Raw genomic sequence first — 18,012 nt, 5'->3', positions numbered from 1 at the left:
AACAAATAATCGTAGTGGTTCAAGGGTCTTACAGTGGTTACCTTGCGTTTTTGAAGGTAACTTTAAAAATATTCATGGATTAATGTAATGCGAAAAAATGCTTTGATTGAAAAAATCACATGGGAGTATGATCGAAAAATCCACTATGAAAAACAAAAAAAAAATAGACAAGCGAGATGTTGCTATGTTTTATTCTGAGATTCGTTTGTACCAGAGGAAAAAAAAAGAGTAGCCTTGGTATCGGGTTTCGCAATCGTGCTCAATTTACAATTTACAAACTGACGAATGACGGTGATTTCACACGAGTTCTGTTAACAATCGAAAGTATCATCTTTCAATTTTCTAAAATATTGTTTAGGGGCAAGAACCCTTGAATCGACTCTCTGAATCGAAATGGGCATAATGTACATAAGACATTAGTTTGCTGGTGACTTCAGCATAGAATTGTACAGCAAGATTTATTCACCATGTTACCTAACAGTATATGTGGTTCATGGTTGCTTTTTAAATGCACGCAAGTCACCTAGAAGAAAAGGTTGCCTTTTCTCCGAATAGATGAGAATAAAACCTTAAATCGTTATCTAAACTTTTGTTTCAACATTCAGGCGGATTTATTGGTTTCCTTTAGGAGGCAATTCGGCGGGGTTGGGATCTAAATGGGTCACACCTTGGAAGATATATGCGAAAGTGTGTACTCGGGAGGTATGTTTTCGTGTATATGGAATTCGGGATTGTGATAGTAATGATGTTACGATTGATGTGGGCGCACGACTGAAAAATGCTAGTTTGGTGATGAGATGTGCGGACTGGACTGGTAAGCTTTCTATATTTTGGGTACAATTTTAGGCAGAGAATGTTTTGTATTGCTTTATTTGCTGGAACTGGAAGCTGGAAGAAGAAATAAAGATTTTAGGTTCGATTTTCGGATTATGTTCTTCCACAATTGCTGTAGGGGGAGTTGTGGTTTTTTTGTTTCGTTTACAATTAGGATGGATTATGGAGTCGAGAAAAAGAAAATGAATGCAAAGAAGGTTGAACCTTTCCTTATTTTTTTTTCTTTTTGGCGGAGATTGGTGTTTTTAAGTTGTGGTTTGGTGGTAACGTGGTATCGTGAGAAGGATAATCAACGAAGGTCCTGTTGAAGGCGAAGCAGCGATCGTTAGCATCCTGCCGGCGAATAATCTGGAAGTACACTTAGACACTAAGAGGTGTTAGAGAAGCAGTGAGCGAAAACGAACTGATTTGGCTAGCTTTACGAGACTGTTTCCAGTGTCTACCTTTATTAACTCATTTCTCAAAACTCTGACTACAATTTGACATCAGATAATGGTTCTGTTGTGTTCTGGGTCATTGTTTTTTTTTGTCGCAAATTTTTGAATCAAGGAATGCCACTCAATCAGCTAACTTGACTTGTAATATTCAATCGTTATTTTGGTTATCTTTTTTTGTGGATTCCACATTTGATTAACATATCCATGATGTTTACTGTTTGCTTCGATAGGATAGGGCGATTAAATACATCGTATTGGATTGGATTAAAATTGTTTTCGTATGCAAGTGAACCACCTATAATTGTTATTATTTGTTTTTCTTTTACTTGAAACTTATGTCTACTTATGCTCTTATAAGATAATGTATGTCAGCTTCTCCGAAACTACAAAAAGATTATCAAGATTTGACAGTTTATCTGTTTCAAAACATCCTCGATAGAGTGGCTTCACTCTGAGCAAAGCCGTATACGGTGTTCCTTCTGGGAACTTTTTGATCCTCGCCTTGGGAGCCTTTTGTCAAGATTGCTTCTTATATACTGGAGAGTCCTTCTGCGTTTTGCTCTGCCCTACGTAGCTATCGTAAACTTACTAAGCCTAGAGGACAAAATCCTTACGAATTACCTTTTATTATAGAGTCAATGCAGCGATTAAAAATACAAAGTAAAATTTTAAACCATAATCCGACTGGTTATACCGAATGGCGATGATTATTTCTTTAAAACAATAATTCTCGTGTATGTGTATGTGTGTTATCTGGTCCGAAGCATGACGATCATTAATTTGTACTACAACATTTGATGTTTTCAATTAAAATCAATTTATTGGCTATGATGACGACGGAACTGATTATTTGTGGTACGATACGGTTTAGCATATGTTTTCTTGACGCAAACACATTGAATAGTATTCCCAAACCAGCTTCCGCGAATGTTGGAAATAACCGAACACCCACAACGATGAGTTTTCGTTCGCATTTATCGGTTTCATGATTTATAATGAGAGGTGAAAGAGGGATGAACTTTCTGTGCTGACTGCCTCAATTTCCGTGGGGTAAATGTAAGTCGTCGGAAAAGCCAAAGTTCGCTGTCTGTCTCCGGGGAAGAGAGGTTACGTTCATTCCGAATAGTGGAGAAGTGGAAAGTCGTAAAGAAAACTGCTTTCCGATATAAATGTGGGTTTTTATTAAATATTTCATCTTTCATAAGGGGGGCCAAATCAGAAAACACATTTTTATGAAATAAAGTTAACGTTAATAACCTAACGAATCGGAAATATCCTAAGATATGTTTTTTATAAAATTATACAATATACAAACTTCTGATATGTAAACGGTTAAAATTGTTGAAAAATCAAAGCATTTCCATTTTTCCATACATTTCTTCTGCTCATTTGTGAGCTTCTCTACCCATGCCGTCAATAACGAGCAATGTATCGGCGATCAACAGAGGGGAATTATTTAAAGTCTCCATGAAGAAATAAAAGAATAAGAAGAAGAATGAAGGGAAGAATTTGCCTAGAGCATAAATATTGAATCTCTCTGAGGCAAACTGACACAAAGTATCGCTTGTTCTTCCTTGTTTTGCGTCTTTTGCACAGGTCATTTTTTAGGGCCAATAAACAAAATGATCGGTTCTTTAAATTCGATAATAATTTTTTCCATACCTTGATTGCCTCTCAAGCAAGTCCCAAAAGATCGATTTTTGGCCAAACATTTTTTTTCGAGATGACCATTTTAAGACATTTGGCATCAAAATTTTTTTTTCGATAACCCTGATTTCGTTTACTCTTGAATGATTTGCGCCACTCTCCCTTAAGTCCGATTGAGCCGATATTTTGCATAGGGTGTTTTTTGGAGGTGGTGAACATTTTTAATTTTCCAATATATATATATATATATATATATATATATAATATATATATATATATATATATATATATATATATATATATATATATATATATATATATATTCAGCGCAGCGAAGATGTGCTATTTGTACATTCGGGTTATGAAGTACGCACGTAAGCACACAAAGCCATATATAAACGGCTTGAAGCAACTAAATATACACACACTTATCCCTTTTAGCCCTTTGGATTATTATTTCCGAAAATTTTCCCCACACAATTCTGTAATTCAGAACCTTTTCCATTTTAGGGTTGTCCGAAAATGAACTTTTTCCTCTTTTCCAAAAATGACTTTTTTCGAAAATGTATTACTTTTGAACAACTGGACTGATTCAGATGATCGGGATATCAAATTCAAACCAATCACCGATTGTTTTTGAAAAAATGCTACACCTTCAGGAAATTCGAATTCTGTTCTTGTTATTATTGTATTCGTTTTCGATTGTTTTCATAGTCTCGGGACCAAGGGCGCTATATTTTTTAAAATATTTTTTCTGAAAAGCTGAGGATTTTTCACATAACATATGTCGAAACCAGAGAGGCTTTTTTTTCGATAACACATCTCTGAATTTTGGATATGTTATGTAAAGAAAAAACTCAGATTTCAAGAAAAAATATTAAAAAATATAGCATTCTTGGTCCCGAAACCGTGTAAACTATAAAAAACTAATACAATAAATAATTACGAAATCCAAATTCATTTTTTTTCGCAAGTTCAATATTTTTCAAAAAGGACTATCTAATTGACTATAATTTTATGTAACGATCATCTGAATTGGTCTAGTAGATAAAAAGTTATGAATTTTTGTGTTGGAAAAAAACAGGAAAAAATTGATCGGGTAACTTTGAAAAGTCATAACTCAAAAACGAAAAAACACCTCTCTGGTTCCGGCATATGTTATGTGAAAAATCCTCAGCTTTCCAGAAAAATATAAAAAAATATAGCGCCTTTGGTCCCGAGACTATGAAAACAATAAAAAACGAATACAATCAATAATAACGAGAGCAGAATTCGAATTTTCTGCAGGTTATTTAAAAAAAGAACAGGTTATTGGCTTTAATATGGTATGTCGATCATCTGAATCGGTCTACTAGTTCAAAATTTAATAATTTTTGAAAAAAAAATTATTTTTGGAAAAAAGAGGAAAAAGTTGATTTTTCGGACAACCCTAAAATGGAAATGGTCACCCTAATGAAAAAATAAAAAAATACGGGACAAATGTTTTGCGATAAAGAACAAAACTACCAATTTTCACGAAAATCTGAGAACCACTATATCGGTTTGACATGGAATGGCTGTATATATATATATAAGAGGGAGGGAGGTATCGGAAGGTGGCGAAAGAGGTATACTTGCGCTAGGGTATGAATAACGGATCTGATTCAAATATTCAGACTTTTTCTTTATTCGAAGCAGTTAACATCGCTTGTTTTCCGTCATCATAAGGGTTTCGTTGGTGCCTTTGACATTGCATCAATGCATTGAACTGACGCTATGGCGAAGCAGGCGTTAAGGTTGTGCGCCACTAATTGTTTGAGGAATATCAAACTAAGCCATAGAGAATGTCGTGCTGGAATGCTGAGAGTTATTTGGGTTCGCGTGCCTATCGGAAAACTGTCTTCAACAAAGATAGCATTTGCGCTAATCTTGTTCGTTATAAAGCTTAGCAACTCTTTTCGAGGTTATTGAGATTAACAGACATAATTTATTTCGTTTATTTAGTCACCAAGAAAGTAAATGTCGTTCTGGGATTTTGTATGTGATTGAGTTTCGCTTGCCAGTAGCAAAACTTTTTCCACTAAGGATAACAGCTGCGCAGTTAGTTATTAACAAGCGACTTGAACAAAATTCGTCAAAAATGTGGTCGTGTCTTGGACACATCCTCATATTTTTTTCTCTTTCAACAACAAGTCCGAAAGAATCCTTCACACGGCGAAATTAGCACGCATTTGTGCAACCTAATCATCACGAACGAAGCCCACACGCTAACGGAAGTAGATTTAACCATCGAGCATTCGCAGCGCTCCAGGCAACATGAACGAGATAAATGTAATTAATAATTCGATTCAAATCACATTAATCCAAATTAGCTCGAACGTGTGATTCGTTGCATCCTTCGTCCGGATCGAACCCTGGAAAACGGGGCAAAATTTAATCAAAAACAGCTCATTCCCGGAAGTTCAGCTTTCTAATTCCCATTCACATTACTATTTCCCATTAGCTTGATTAACTGCTTTCATTATCCGCTCAATGTTATTCAAAAACCAGTTCTGATTTGCTCGGTGAGAGAGCCGAGAGCAGACCCACTGGTGGAGAATCCGAAGAACCGGGGATTCGTTCAAGCGTTACTCAATGTTGTTACGTGTCTAAATTGGGAATCGATATTTTCCGACACCCTTTTTTCTGCTGGTGAGGGGATGGCTTGAACTTCAACGACCAATAAAGTTTTCCACTGGATCATGCGAAAGGGTGAAAAAAAGGTAATTCAATTTTAAATTTTCAGCCGCACTCTCGCACAGTGTGTGTGTGCTCGAGTTTGCGAGTCGATGCGAGGGTCATTTTTTCTTTGGTTGGCTACAAGCTATACTTGGAAGCCCATTGATTCTCTCCCATACGATATGACACCCGAGAGTTTCGGTAATGTAATTTTGTGAGGAAGGTAAAAACATCCAGCATGGGCTAGATCACCCCGAACCCTCTTCACTCTTCATTACAATCTGTGTTGGGCGCGCCGGTGGTGCTCTGTTCGGATCGCTCTCAGGTCTTCATTTCTTCCTCAAAAAAAAAAAAACTAACACCGAGCGGAAAAGTTCAAACAATGCGGTATATAAATATAATATCTGACGGTTATGGACGGAGCCCTAACCAAATATAGAGAGAGAGGAAAACGTTAAAGCCGGCCCCTTAAAGCACGTGCGAACGCGCTTGAAGTCACGGCTGAAAGAAGACAAATTGGAAAGTAATATTTTCTCGATTTCACCGCAAAACTTTGGCGAGGAAACAATTACTCGTCGTCTTCGTTTTTCGGGGTCTAAGGTATGGGAGGGTAGATAATATAATTTTTCTGCCTTCCCTCTCCCCCGGGAGCGGGTTTATGAAGTTGTCTCCGCCGGAACGGCGAGGCAAGGGAATCATTATCTAACCTCGCTGGATTTAGTAACGACTTCCAGAAATGACTGGAGGAAGAGTGGGAGCCAAACAAAATCCACAGCGAAAGATACGACCGGAGCGCAGTGAATTTAGTTAGCTATGAGCCGAGGAAATATGCTGCTAAATTGGAAGATTAACTCGCTTGTCGCGAAGGATTTGCCGCAGCCGCCGCCACCGCGTGCCGTGTGCTGAATCAGATTTTAATGACATAAAGTTTTTCCTGCTAGCGGATGTTTTCGGTGGTTTCGTATATCCGACGATGACGACCAGCCGCCACCGGGGGATTCAGTTTCGCAGAAAACCGCACCTGGCTTTGTGTGTGCGGGGGCCGGGAAGAATTAGGGCTGTGTAAATGTCAGGTTTTATGGCAGTTTAATGATTTAAATTGTTTCGCCGGTACCTCGCGGGCAGGAATGGTGTGTCAACAATTATTTAAATTCCGGAACGCCTTTTCGAGATTGTGATTTGATACAATTCGATGTTCGAGTGTCACTTGAAATGTTGCCACATTTCGCTTGAGTTGTTGTGAATAGAAAATATTTTTTCGTTCAAAACAATAGAAAATAAAATATCGTATTTGTTATCTGCTAAGTAACATCAAAATCTTCCAATCTAAAAAGCCCACAACGCACTTGTGGCATTATATATTGATAAAATGGGAACTAAAACCGAGAAATATTCAATGGATATGCTCGACAATAATTAGATCCAGGGTCACATTTGCTTCGTTAGTATGGTGGCTTAAAACTACACAATTATCACCTTGGAAACAACTTGATCAACCTCAAAGTGTGGCGTGCTTATCAATAACTGGAACAAAAACCAGCGCACACTCCCGAGCCTTAGATGCTGTTTTATACCCTCTACCCGTGCACTCTCTACTTGTGCAACTTGAAGTAAAAAGGTGCTCTGAATCCTAAGCGTGCAAAACGTTTTCAAGATGAAAGTCTCAAGAGGCATTTAAAAATCTTGAGAGATTTTAATCGAGTTTTTTCTTCTTCTTGGAATCAGTCTGCGTCATTTAGAAGCACTGAGTTGAGATTTCTTATGCCAAATGACCAGAGATGCCAACCTTCCTGATTTTTTCAGGATTTCCTAGACTTTTTAGCACATTCCCTAATATCCTGACAAACACTCAATTTTGCCTGATTTTTCAAAAATGATCCTGATTTCGCCTGATTTTTGTAGTTTTTAGTTCATCGGAATGTAAAAATATACTAGGATCACTGTTAAAGTTTTCCTAATTGGTAAGGAAAACTGTCATAATAGCACTCCGGTCTGCACATTCATAAAACTTACATTAAATTAATTTCTCCTGATCAAAGGCTGTACCTAGCTTTTTCAACAATATATATGATTGTTGCAAATCGACTGAATAAATTTCGCCAGGGTGAAAAACACGAAATATTTACACTACGCAAAGATCCTGGTGCATTCGTATTCAAAGCAGTGCTAGATAATTTCATGAAACCAGAATATCTAGCGATTTTAAGAACTAACAACGATATTAATTTTAAGGAACAAAATTACCCTATATGATGTCTATGTACGAGTAGCAGCTAATTCATTGATGGAGTAATATTTCAAAGTTTCATAAAATGAATATAATAATATAATATAATATCAAATTCCAAGTAGATCCAATTTTTATGTTGAGACTATAGGAAATATATCTATAATCAAATCAAATGGCATCAAAATTAGAAGCATTGAACTATTTATCCATTGGTAGTTTGATTTCCTAATTTGATGAGTAAAGATTCATTTCGAAGTATGGATGATGAATTCAAAGGAATTCTGAATATCCGAGTATTTTTCTGCAATTCACTGTATTGATGTTGAAGGTATTTAGGAAAAACATAAAGGATCAAGAGATTCTCGCAAAATTCTGGCAATGGCAAAAGCTGCAACTCTATGGTCAACATAAAAATACGATAGAACAAACATGTTCTGGGAGGATAGAATTTTTAAGCTGCTTGTAAGATGGCGAAAGATTGTAAAACAAAATAATAAGAAAGTAGAATTGAAAATATGTAACTCTGCCTATAAATATGATGCTTTTGTTTTCCCAAAAATCGGTACGAACTTTCCGGAAAACCCAATATAAGCTATCCTGATTTTCCCTGATTTTCATTTTCATTCTTCCTGATTTTTGGAAATTATAGTTGGCAACTCTGCGCGTGACTACTCCGCTAGTCGGAAGAAATCTTTCTGACGAAAGATTCCCCGACCAGAATAGTAATCGAACCCGGGGGATAGTAATCAAGACGGGGGGGATAATGTATGACGCCAATCACTCGGCCACGGGAGCAATATGAACACTTCAGTAAGCATGAATGAAGATTGGATGAAAATTACTCATAATACCAACTTCAGCGATCCCTTCAAAGTGTTTGAATTCAATCCCAGCGCATGGGAGTAAAATGGTTCTAAAACTCCGCCTAGATCATTCGCGTTTCATACCGATGGGTCTGAAATAGTTAAATCTAGGGATTAATGGACCAGGCTCCATTTTATTTATTTAGCCAGATCCATTGGCCTGCAGTTTTCCATGCAGAAATACATGCCTCGGATACTGCCTGAGTAGAGCACACCTCAAAACGATGTGATAACTGATGATAAATGTCGTTTCTGTAATTTTAAATCTGAAACACTCACTGTGCCAATGCAGTGTATTATTTCAGCGAAAACTACGATTGTTTGGAAGGGTTTTAGAATCTTTGATAGCGGTTGTCATGGTTCTGGATAGATTACCATCGCTCTTCAATAACGCAATAGTGCTCAAATACGTAGATGATGTGAAAATTTTCCTTCACGATGACTCAATCTCAATGACCGAAATCATCATCAACAGTATTTGAATAGTTTTCGAAGGTTCGTCGAGAACAACGGACTGAGCGTTAACCCCAACAAATGCTCCGTTATTACCTTTACAAGGAGAGTTCAGGCGATCACTTTGGACTGTAGAGTGGGTGCCTATACATTATTCCCACATCCTATAAACGCACCCCCACTTTACGCAAATAACAATGTTTACGCTTTAATCAGCATGTGTACCACATGTCACCGTGTAAGTATTAGTGAATCATATGTATTCCACAATGAATAGTGATAGTGTGTTCGTTGCATCTGTCCGAAACACGATATATCTGTTTTCGAAGCTCCCATTTTTATAAACGCGGTGAGCAAATGCAGGCAAACTTTTGAATTTGAATAAATTTTCTCGATCGTATTGCTTGAAAATGCCGAAAGGAAGTGTTCTAAGTGAAAGAGAATGGGGAATGGTCGAAGCCTACCGACGAGAAAAGGTGCCTCTTCGCGAAATTGCCCGTAGACTTAGACTCAGTAGATCAGATTCGGTGATAAGAAACTTCTTGAAGAATCCGAGAAAGAATGCAACAACCAAACGAAAGGCTGAACAATCAAAGCTGTCGGCGCGGGATGAACGAATAATTGTGAAATTGACGTTGAATTCAACAATATCTGTGTCCAAGATCAAATCTGAGCTGAATCTACCTGTTGCGGATGAGATTATTCGTAAGGTTTTGCACTCCAGCCCCAACAGCCCCAGTTCGATCTAAAATGCACAAGGTTTCGAATCTAACACTATATCACAAGCCAGAACGTTTGGATTTCGCAAAAGTGAACATGGCTCGTCAGTGGGACACGGTAAAGTCTTCGTTATTTCCTGTATTTTTCTCAGATAAATGTTACAATGCGATTACAAGCTATTAGAGCTAATGATTTTTATTTATTCATCTTCAGGTTATTTTTTTCTGATGAGAAAAAATTTAATCTGGATGGCCCCGATGGATTCACGGGATATTGGAGAGATTTGCGGAAGGAACCAATGTACTTCTCAACACGGAACTTTGGTGGAGGATCTTTGATGGTCCAGACCGGATTTTGCGCAAAAGGAAAGCTCAACCTAGCATTCACATATTGCAAAATGAGTTCGTTAGACTACATAGAGGTCTTGGAAAACAGCCTGATTCCATTCAAAGCGAAGTATCGTCGCCAAAAAATCGTATTTTAGCTAGTATTCACACGAGTTCAGTGACAAAATCCTGGTTTGAGTCCCGAAAAATTGAACTGATGTGGTGGCCAGCCCGCAGCCCGGATCTGAATCCTGTAGAAAACATCTGGGGAATAATCGTGCGTTGAAACTACGCCAACGGAAAGCAGTATGACAGCATTGCTGAACTTTTTTTTTTTATCTGTATTATAGTGACTTTCAACTCATTTGGCTGGTTCGCCACTTTTACTTCCATTTTTGGAAGAATGTCGGGAGTGAGAATTGAACTCGTGACCTTTAGCGTGAGAGGCATGGATGTTACCACTACGCCAGATCGCCTCCACATTGCTGAACTAAAACTGGCAATTTCGGCGGCCTGGGAAAATTTTTAAGATGGAATCTATAAAGAACTTGGTCAAAAGTATGCCCAACCGGATTTTCCAGGTGATCGAGCGTGACGGAAGACCAACTGAATACTAAAATGCAGAAATTTGTCAACCCGTTGAGTAATACAACGTTCCACGCATTAAAACAGCCGGTGCGTTTATAGAAAGTGGGAACCGGTTTTTACGAAATAAGCACAAAAATTCTTGCTTACACGTTTTTGTTTTTGCTATGGATTTTGGTTTTTAAATACATCTCTTTTGAAATAAAATACATGAAACTGGTCAATTTTTTCCTGGTCCTTGAGATCTTTGGAAATTGGAGGTGCGTTTATAGAAAGTGGGAATAGTGTAGTCCAAGTAAACAAACAAACAAACGCGGACCCGAATAATGTATGACCAAGTGCTAATCGAATTCGACAGATGCATTCTTAAGGGTGTTAAAACATATGCTGAATCGGACTTCAAACAGCTTCCGGGACAGAAGTTTTATGTAACCGAGGGACGCGGGGATGTTTCCAAGAAATATAAATTCATTTTTGCAGATAAGTTTGCCGATAACCTGACTATCTGGTCAAAATCTGCAGCTGTGCAGAAATGAATTTAAGCCCCAAGCTCAAATCTTAATTCGAAACGACAAAAAATCGCAAAACATAGTGTATCTTCGACCGACAATAAATGTAGAACATTTCCTTCTAACGACGTTTAATCTAGTCCCAGATTCTGAGATTTAATTTTATTTTATTTATCACCGTCTTCGGCATACCCGTACAGGCTGCTAAATATCAATTTACTTAAATTAGTCAATATTTTGAATCCTACTTTGGAACGAGCTTTAGGACAGATGCAGATCGAACTCGTCACTAACATTAATCATTGCATGAAGATACGAGTCGAACGGATTGCTGTAGCCATAGTTGGTCTTGTGATGGGGAGGTGCCAAAAACGAAGAACTTCGGGTGGAGGTGATTTGGCGTAGTGGTCACGTCCGTACCTCTCACGTTAAAGGTCACGAGTTCAATTCTCACTCCAGACATTCTTCCAAAAATAGAAACAAAGTGACGGATCAGCCAAAGGTGTTGAAAGTCACTATAATACAGAAATGGGAGCAAAAACAAAGATTCATTCCAAAAGTTCAGAACAATATTTTAACACTCGTAGCTGTCGCGATGAGTGATACGGGAGCAGGGCTTGGCAAAGTCATATTCAACTGAGGATAGTCAGTGGACAATGAAGAAATTCCCCTTCGTATACAATTGGAAATGACTTTTGGCTTCTTCACGCAGCTTCTCCGTCAAAATAACTCAATAGGCAGTCGGGCGATCCCCGTCAAATGGATGTGTTCCCCCAAAATGAATTCGTTTCTCTCTCTCTCATGTATCGATATTTGAGTTCAACGGGGTTTGACATACACCACTGTATTGTACACGAAAATTAATCACACGTATAAAATAGCGTGCAGTGTTGTGTTCAGAACCATTGACAAATTTGTGAATTTTGTTGATATAAATCCGTTTTTCTGTAAGTTTTTTTTCTCACAAAATTGAACTAGGAGACAAAATGAAATAAAATTTTGTTTAGAATTCCTCCCAAACTGCACGCTAGTTTCTAATACGAGGACATATAGCATACCTGATAACTGTCTAAGTTCGTTGGCTTGAGTTCGCAGCGGGTAGACAACAAACCGCCTATTAATGGTGTAACTACTTTTTTTTTTTGCATCAGAAATCATGTTTTCGTTTTACTTTTTATGTACTTAAAATAAGATTGTGTACTCGGAAAAATCGATTCGTGTCAGGGGACAAATAGAAATGTGGATTGAAGTCAGTTGAATGAAGAGGCAGATTTGTATTCATTAGTCACGACAATTAGAATAATCATTGACTAGAATAGTTCATCAGTCATCCTCACTCTCAACGCTCGTCAATCCATTTTCTAGTCAAGTCAAATCATGTTGTAGTGCTCATGAGTAGTGCTAGTCGAAGCGAAGCGACTGAGAGGAGAGTCGATATTCATTTGTCATCTTCGAGGATTTCGGGCCCTGTACGGGAGTATGCTGCTCCTGTCTGGTGCCTGATTATTTCCGACGTGTAATAGGGACGCCAGACAGGAGCAACATACTCCAGGATACTGCGCACCAAAGAATATTAGATCGCCTTCAATGCATGTACATTAGGGTGCCAATGAAAATGGTCATCTCGAATTTCAAAAAGGTACCCCATAAAAATGATCACCACCTCGAAAAAACACCCTATGCAAAATATCAGCTCAATCGGACTTAAAGGAGAGTGACACAGAGCGGTCGAAGTTTGAGTTTATTGAAAATCGAAAAATCACCCAAGGGGGGGAGTAAAGGAAATCGGGGTTTTCGAAAAAAAAAATTTGATGCCAAATGTCTTAAAATTGCATGAAACATCGAGATATAGTGTCATCTCGAAAAAAAATTTTATTGTCAAAAACCGGCCCTCTGGGCCTTTATTTAAGTTTTATTTCGGAATACGAAACGAAAAGTATGGTTTTGGGTGACAATAAAAATAGTTATCTCGATTTTCCATTCGGAACTTGCTACGAAATGTTGATTTGCACGATAATATGCCCTACGCAAAATATTAGCTCATTCGGAATTCATTTACTGGTGTCACAAACTATAAAATTTGAGTTTTTTTGAAAAACGAAAAATCACAACAGAAATTCACTTATTGCACATACCCATTGTTTTCAAATCTTCTATTTTGAAATCATGGATACTATCATGGACACCAAAATCGTGCAGGAAGCAAAGAAAACCCCAAACTGGTCCTGACGGTGGCAGGGAAACACACGAAATCTTCACGGCGCCAATTTCTGACAGAGCTATTCGTCGGATGATCGCAGGATTGCTTGGAAGTTGCCAAGTTGCTAGCACAGCTGATAAAAGACCAAGAAGCTGAAGTTTCCAAGTGCTACACTGCCGTTCTACGCAAATATCCAATGTTACTTTTTGACATTTTTTTCACTTTTCTTCATAAAACGATGTTTTATGCCTTATCCGGAAAAACACAAAAAAAGTTATTGTTTGTTCTCAGTTTCTAAAAAAACAACATCAAGCTCAATTGTCCCATGTTGACATTGTAGGCATGACTGTCCCACCATGTATTTTTTGTAGATACATTGCACAATGGTCCAGGAGATGTATTTAATAAGAAATTAGCATTTAGAACTCGACGGTTATTCTCGAGACAAAAACTGTCTTCGACAAAGTTGTTACATATAATTGAGCGCTCATTTTTATGTTATCAAAAATAGGGTGACCAAAATTTTTGATGAAATGAAAAATCTAACTTTCTTATCTTTATAGATAGAGGTAAACATAGTTCGACAATATTGTAGGCCCATTTTAAACAACTTTGTAGAACGAAACTTTTTTCTATCTTTTAATATAATCGATTTAGCACTTTTTTGCATTAGTTGCATTAGGGTCACCATGCAAAAAAACGATTTTTTTTGCTTTAAATTTTGTATTTCAAATTCTACATCAAAACTGTCTTCGTACGACTTTTGGATCTTATCAATTTCAATATTTTGCGATGCAGAACTTGTCAATATCTTAATCCAACTTAAAGTTATTGACGTTTTTTTACCCAAAAACTCATTAATTCAATTTTAATTTAATCAAATACTCAAATTACTTCCGAAGACAGTTTGTTTATAGAATTTGAAATATAAGAGTTAGAGAAAAAAAACAGGTTTTTCCATGGTGACCCTAACGTAACTTGGAAAAAAGGCACTATTTCGGTTATTTCAAGAGATAGAAAAAAACTTTGCTCTACAAAGATGTCTCAAATAACTGGGACTATAACATTGTCAAACTATGTTTATTTCTATCTATAAAGATAAGAAAGTTAGATTTTTTATCTCATCGACAATTTCTTGGTCACCCTATTTTTGATAACATAAAAATGAGCGCTGTATCATACTCAACAACTTTGTCGGAGACAGTTTTTGTCTAGAGAATAACTGTCGAGCTCTAAATGCTAGTTTCCACTTGAATGCACCTCCTGGACCATTGTGCATTGTAAATAAATCGGTCAAGTACCAGAATTTTATGTAACGCTTTCAGCAGCGCTAATGCACTCATTTCTAGTTTGGAAGAACGAAGTAATTCTCAAACATATAGAAAGAAAATTTAACAGGACAATGAGATTCATATTTTGCAAAGGTTTTGCCGATCATTCCCTTCTTCATGAAACGATGTTTTCATGCAAAACACGAAAAACGTATTGTTTGTTCCCAGTATTTCAGAAAACAATATTAAGTTCAGTCGCCCCCTGTTGATATTCTAGGCATAAATGTCCCGCTATGAATTTTTGAACCCGTAATCAAGCTTGATTGAAGTGAGGGAAAGTGAGGGATTGTACCCAAAAAAAAAAGTCCAAACGATGTCAACGGGGATCGAACCAAGGCCGGCTAGAATAGAAGGCTGTTTTGCACGACCACGCTATCCACATAGCTACTGATGCTGTTGCGTAAATGCGTGATAATATTACACCTCATTATAAAATTAATTTGGAAAGTGTTTTTCAAGAGAAAAAGAAAAGAGTATAAAGGAGATCTATATCCATCTCGGTCTGAACCGTGTATTTGGCAAACTATACGAAACGCTTTCATTTCAATGTATCTCCTGGTTCGCTCGCTCATATTGGCTCAATTGGCTCTAGCATATATGTTTATATATATTATACAAATGATATACACGTATTGGGGAGTAGCGCATTTTATGTTATTTTTGAGCTCATTTAATGTAACAAATGACAAAACATTTGCCAAAAACTAATTTTGGATGTGCTATCATTATTCATAGATGAGAAAAACATTTTTTGAGGCGAATAAGGCGACTGTGCAGAACAAAAATCTTGTGTCATCATTCGGAAATCAATGACTCCGTGCTTTCGTCACCAAAAATCAATAAAAAAGCTTCTTGAAAAAAAAGAGAATTTGGTGAATTGAAACATGAATACTGGGCTGGCATTGATGACAGCTTTGCAGGAACAAGAAGTGAATTTGACCACCGAAAAAATGTCTACATTTTGCAGAATTGTGGATAATCGACAAAATATTTTTTTACTGTGAAAGTGATAATGCTGGGTCATAAATATGTTCTGAGATATTAGGTTATAGATATCCAATATACGATATACTTATATACTTCGAACACAGGATGATACGCCGGCTGTGACAATGAATCATTTAATTTGGCATCGTACTTTTTTCCAACACAGAAATCTCGTGACGGTGAAATTTATTTCGCAATTCAAATTACTAAACCTCGCCTTACAAAAAGAAAGCATGCACAACATTCCCTACTATTATTCTCTGGTGCTGCAGTTAATGAGCGGGAACACATTCAGCGTGTCTGCTAGATTTTCGCGCCTGCTAAACGTATCTCTTGAAATACCACTATAAGAAAGAAAAACCCTAAAACTAAACCTACAGACTACACTGCCAACATTAGTTTGGCGACAGATGAAAATAAAAAAAAACGTTACAGAGATGCTACTTCGCTACATTCTACAATTCGCAGTATGTATGATCGTAATTAAAAGACTACAAAAGAATAGAGCTTAGGAGGTACATACAAAATAAATTTGTAAATTACAATTTTCATCCCGTTTCATCTCCGCGTTTCACCGCTGTTGACGCGGGTAGCTGTCACACGGAGAGAGAGCCCGGGCGACACATTTGCGTTTATATTTAGCACGCAGCGCGCAATTAAACTGCGCGCGTATGGCAAAGAAGGAATTAAATCCTCGCTCTACGAGGTTAATTATAGCTACACCACAGGACGGCCATCAAACTCGATCCCGATTCCGAAACGGAGTTCGATACGGCATAGTCTCTATTACCATGCTGGTGTTCTGCTGGATTTTTTTTCCACATTGTATGCTCTTTTTTCTTCCTCTTCTCTATTACTCTTGATAGCGTTGAGAGAGGGAGAAGTTTGGTAAAATCTATACGAAACCAAAATGGCTAAAAAACGACGGCTTTCTGTGACAACCGCCGGTCGTGATTCTATTTTAAATCTTAATTGAATTAAACTCTATAAATAAAATTTTTATCTCGTCTGCTTCAGCATTTTCGCTTCCTTTCCTGCTCAAATCCCTATGGAGGGTGGCTATTCTCCTCCCCCTCCGAGCGCTTCCTATTTGTTGGTGTGTTACAATCCTCTTTTCCGGAAGCGGCGACGAGAGGGAAGAAGTGGATTTAGCGATAATACAGAAAGAAAAACTCCTCAAAACTTTACTTCCAATCATCAGTGCCATAATAAATTCATGTTTGACTTTGCTTTCTTCGGCTTCTTCCCGTCGCGTCACACTTCCTCTTTGTTTACAATCTTCCCTTCAGATTGTCGTCTCAATTAAACTTTTTCTATTCTTCTGCTTCGACTTTCCTGCTGCTCTTACACGCGAATTCTTCTGTTACCGGAAGTTATTTAAGCTTTGCCACCGCCGCCACCATATCTTAGTAAGGATTAAATTTATTACGCTCGCTTTTCTTATTGCTGTCGCCGTTCATGCTGCTGTTGCTATTTGGGGATCGCATCCGGGTGGTTTTGGGTCGATTGATACCGGTGGTCTGAATGGCGGCCAGCCCTGCCCCGGCGGCCCCACCCGACAGATTGCCGAGCAGGTCGGAGAGTCCCCCGAGCGCGGACAGGCTGGTCAGGGCATTCAGCGCACCGGGCTTCGAGAGCAGCTGGGCCAACGGAATGGCCGACGCGAGCGGATTGCTGGCGATGCCACTATTGGCTACCGCCGCCGCAGCGCTGGATGCGGCCACAACACTGTTCGCACCGGTGCTGTTACCGCTGCCGCTGCTCGGGAGCAGTGGGTTTCCGGAGGTACCGGCGGTTCCCGAAGCGGCACCTTCATCGCCTAGATTCGCCTTCTGCAGTTCGACGCTGTTGGGAAAGGAGAAAGGAGGAAGTTGTCTGGTTAGGTAGAGAGAAGAAGGATTTGCGGTTCTCAAGGGGGGAAAACAGGCCAGGCGTAGTAGCGAGAGAGAGTGAGGGGGGTGATTTCGGGTAAGACCAACGAGGTGTTGGCGGTGAATGAGATATGTGTGTGTGATGTGGTACGATATGTGTTGCACATTTAGAGAACCGGCGGAAGGGATGGTAAGCTCATTTTTTATATGGGAGCGTTATGTGCTGGACTTGTATGAAAAGCGCGGAGTTTGATGGCTGTTCGTCATATGTGGAGTCTTTTTTGTCTATCATAGTCATAGCTCTTCCGTAACTCATTACACC

General features: G+C 38.3%; 1 protein-coding gene across 19 annotated transcripts in view; it reads right to left on the bottom strand.

The window, feature by feature from the left end:
- Positions 1–18,012, bottom strand: part of LOC129765174 (poly(rC)-binding protein 3) — a 675,323-nt gene that overhangs the window by 39,902 nt on the left and 617,409 nt on the right. For 16 of the 19 annotated variants that reach the window (XM_055765109.1, XM_055765113.1, XM_055765108.1 and 13 more), the window contains one exon: positions 1,248–17,664. The exons of the other annotated variants lie outside the window; for them this stretch is intronic. In XM_055765109.1, the coding sequence (XP_055621084.1) occupies positions 17,226–17,664 (439 nt within the window). In that variant the 3' untranslated portion in view covers positions 1,248–17,225. Of the gene's footprint in view, positions 1–1,247; positions 17,665–18,012 lie in introns of those variants that run through there. 19 annotated transcript variants of the gene reach the window in all.

Source organism: Toxorhynchites rutilus, chromosome 2 (assembly GCF_029784135.1).
Source record: "Toxorhynchites rutilus septentrionalis strain SRP chromosome 2, ASM2978413v1, whole genome shotgun sequence".
NCBI lineage: Eukaryota > Metazoa > Arthropoda > Insecta > Diptera > Culicidae > Toxorhynchites > Toxorhynchites rutilus.
Note: the sequence above shows the minus strand (reverse complement) of the source record. Positions and strands in the feature narration are given on the sequence as shown.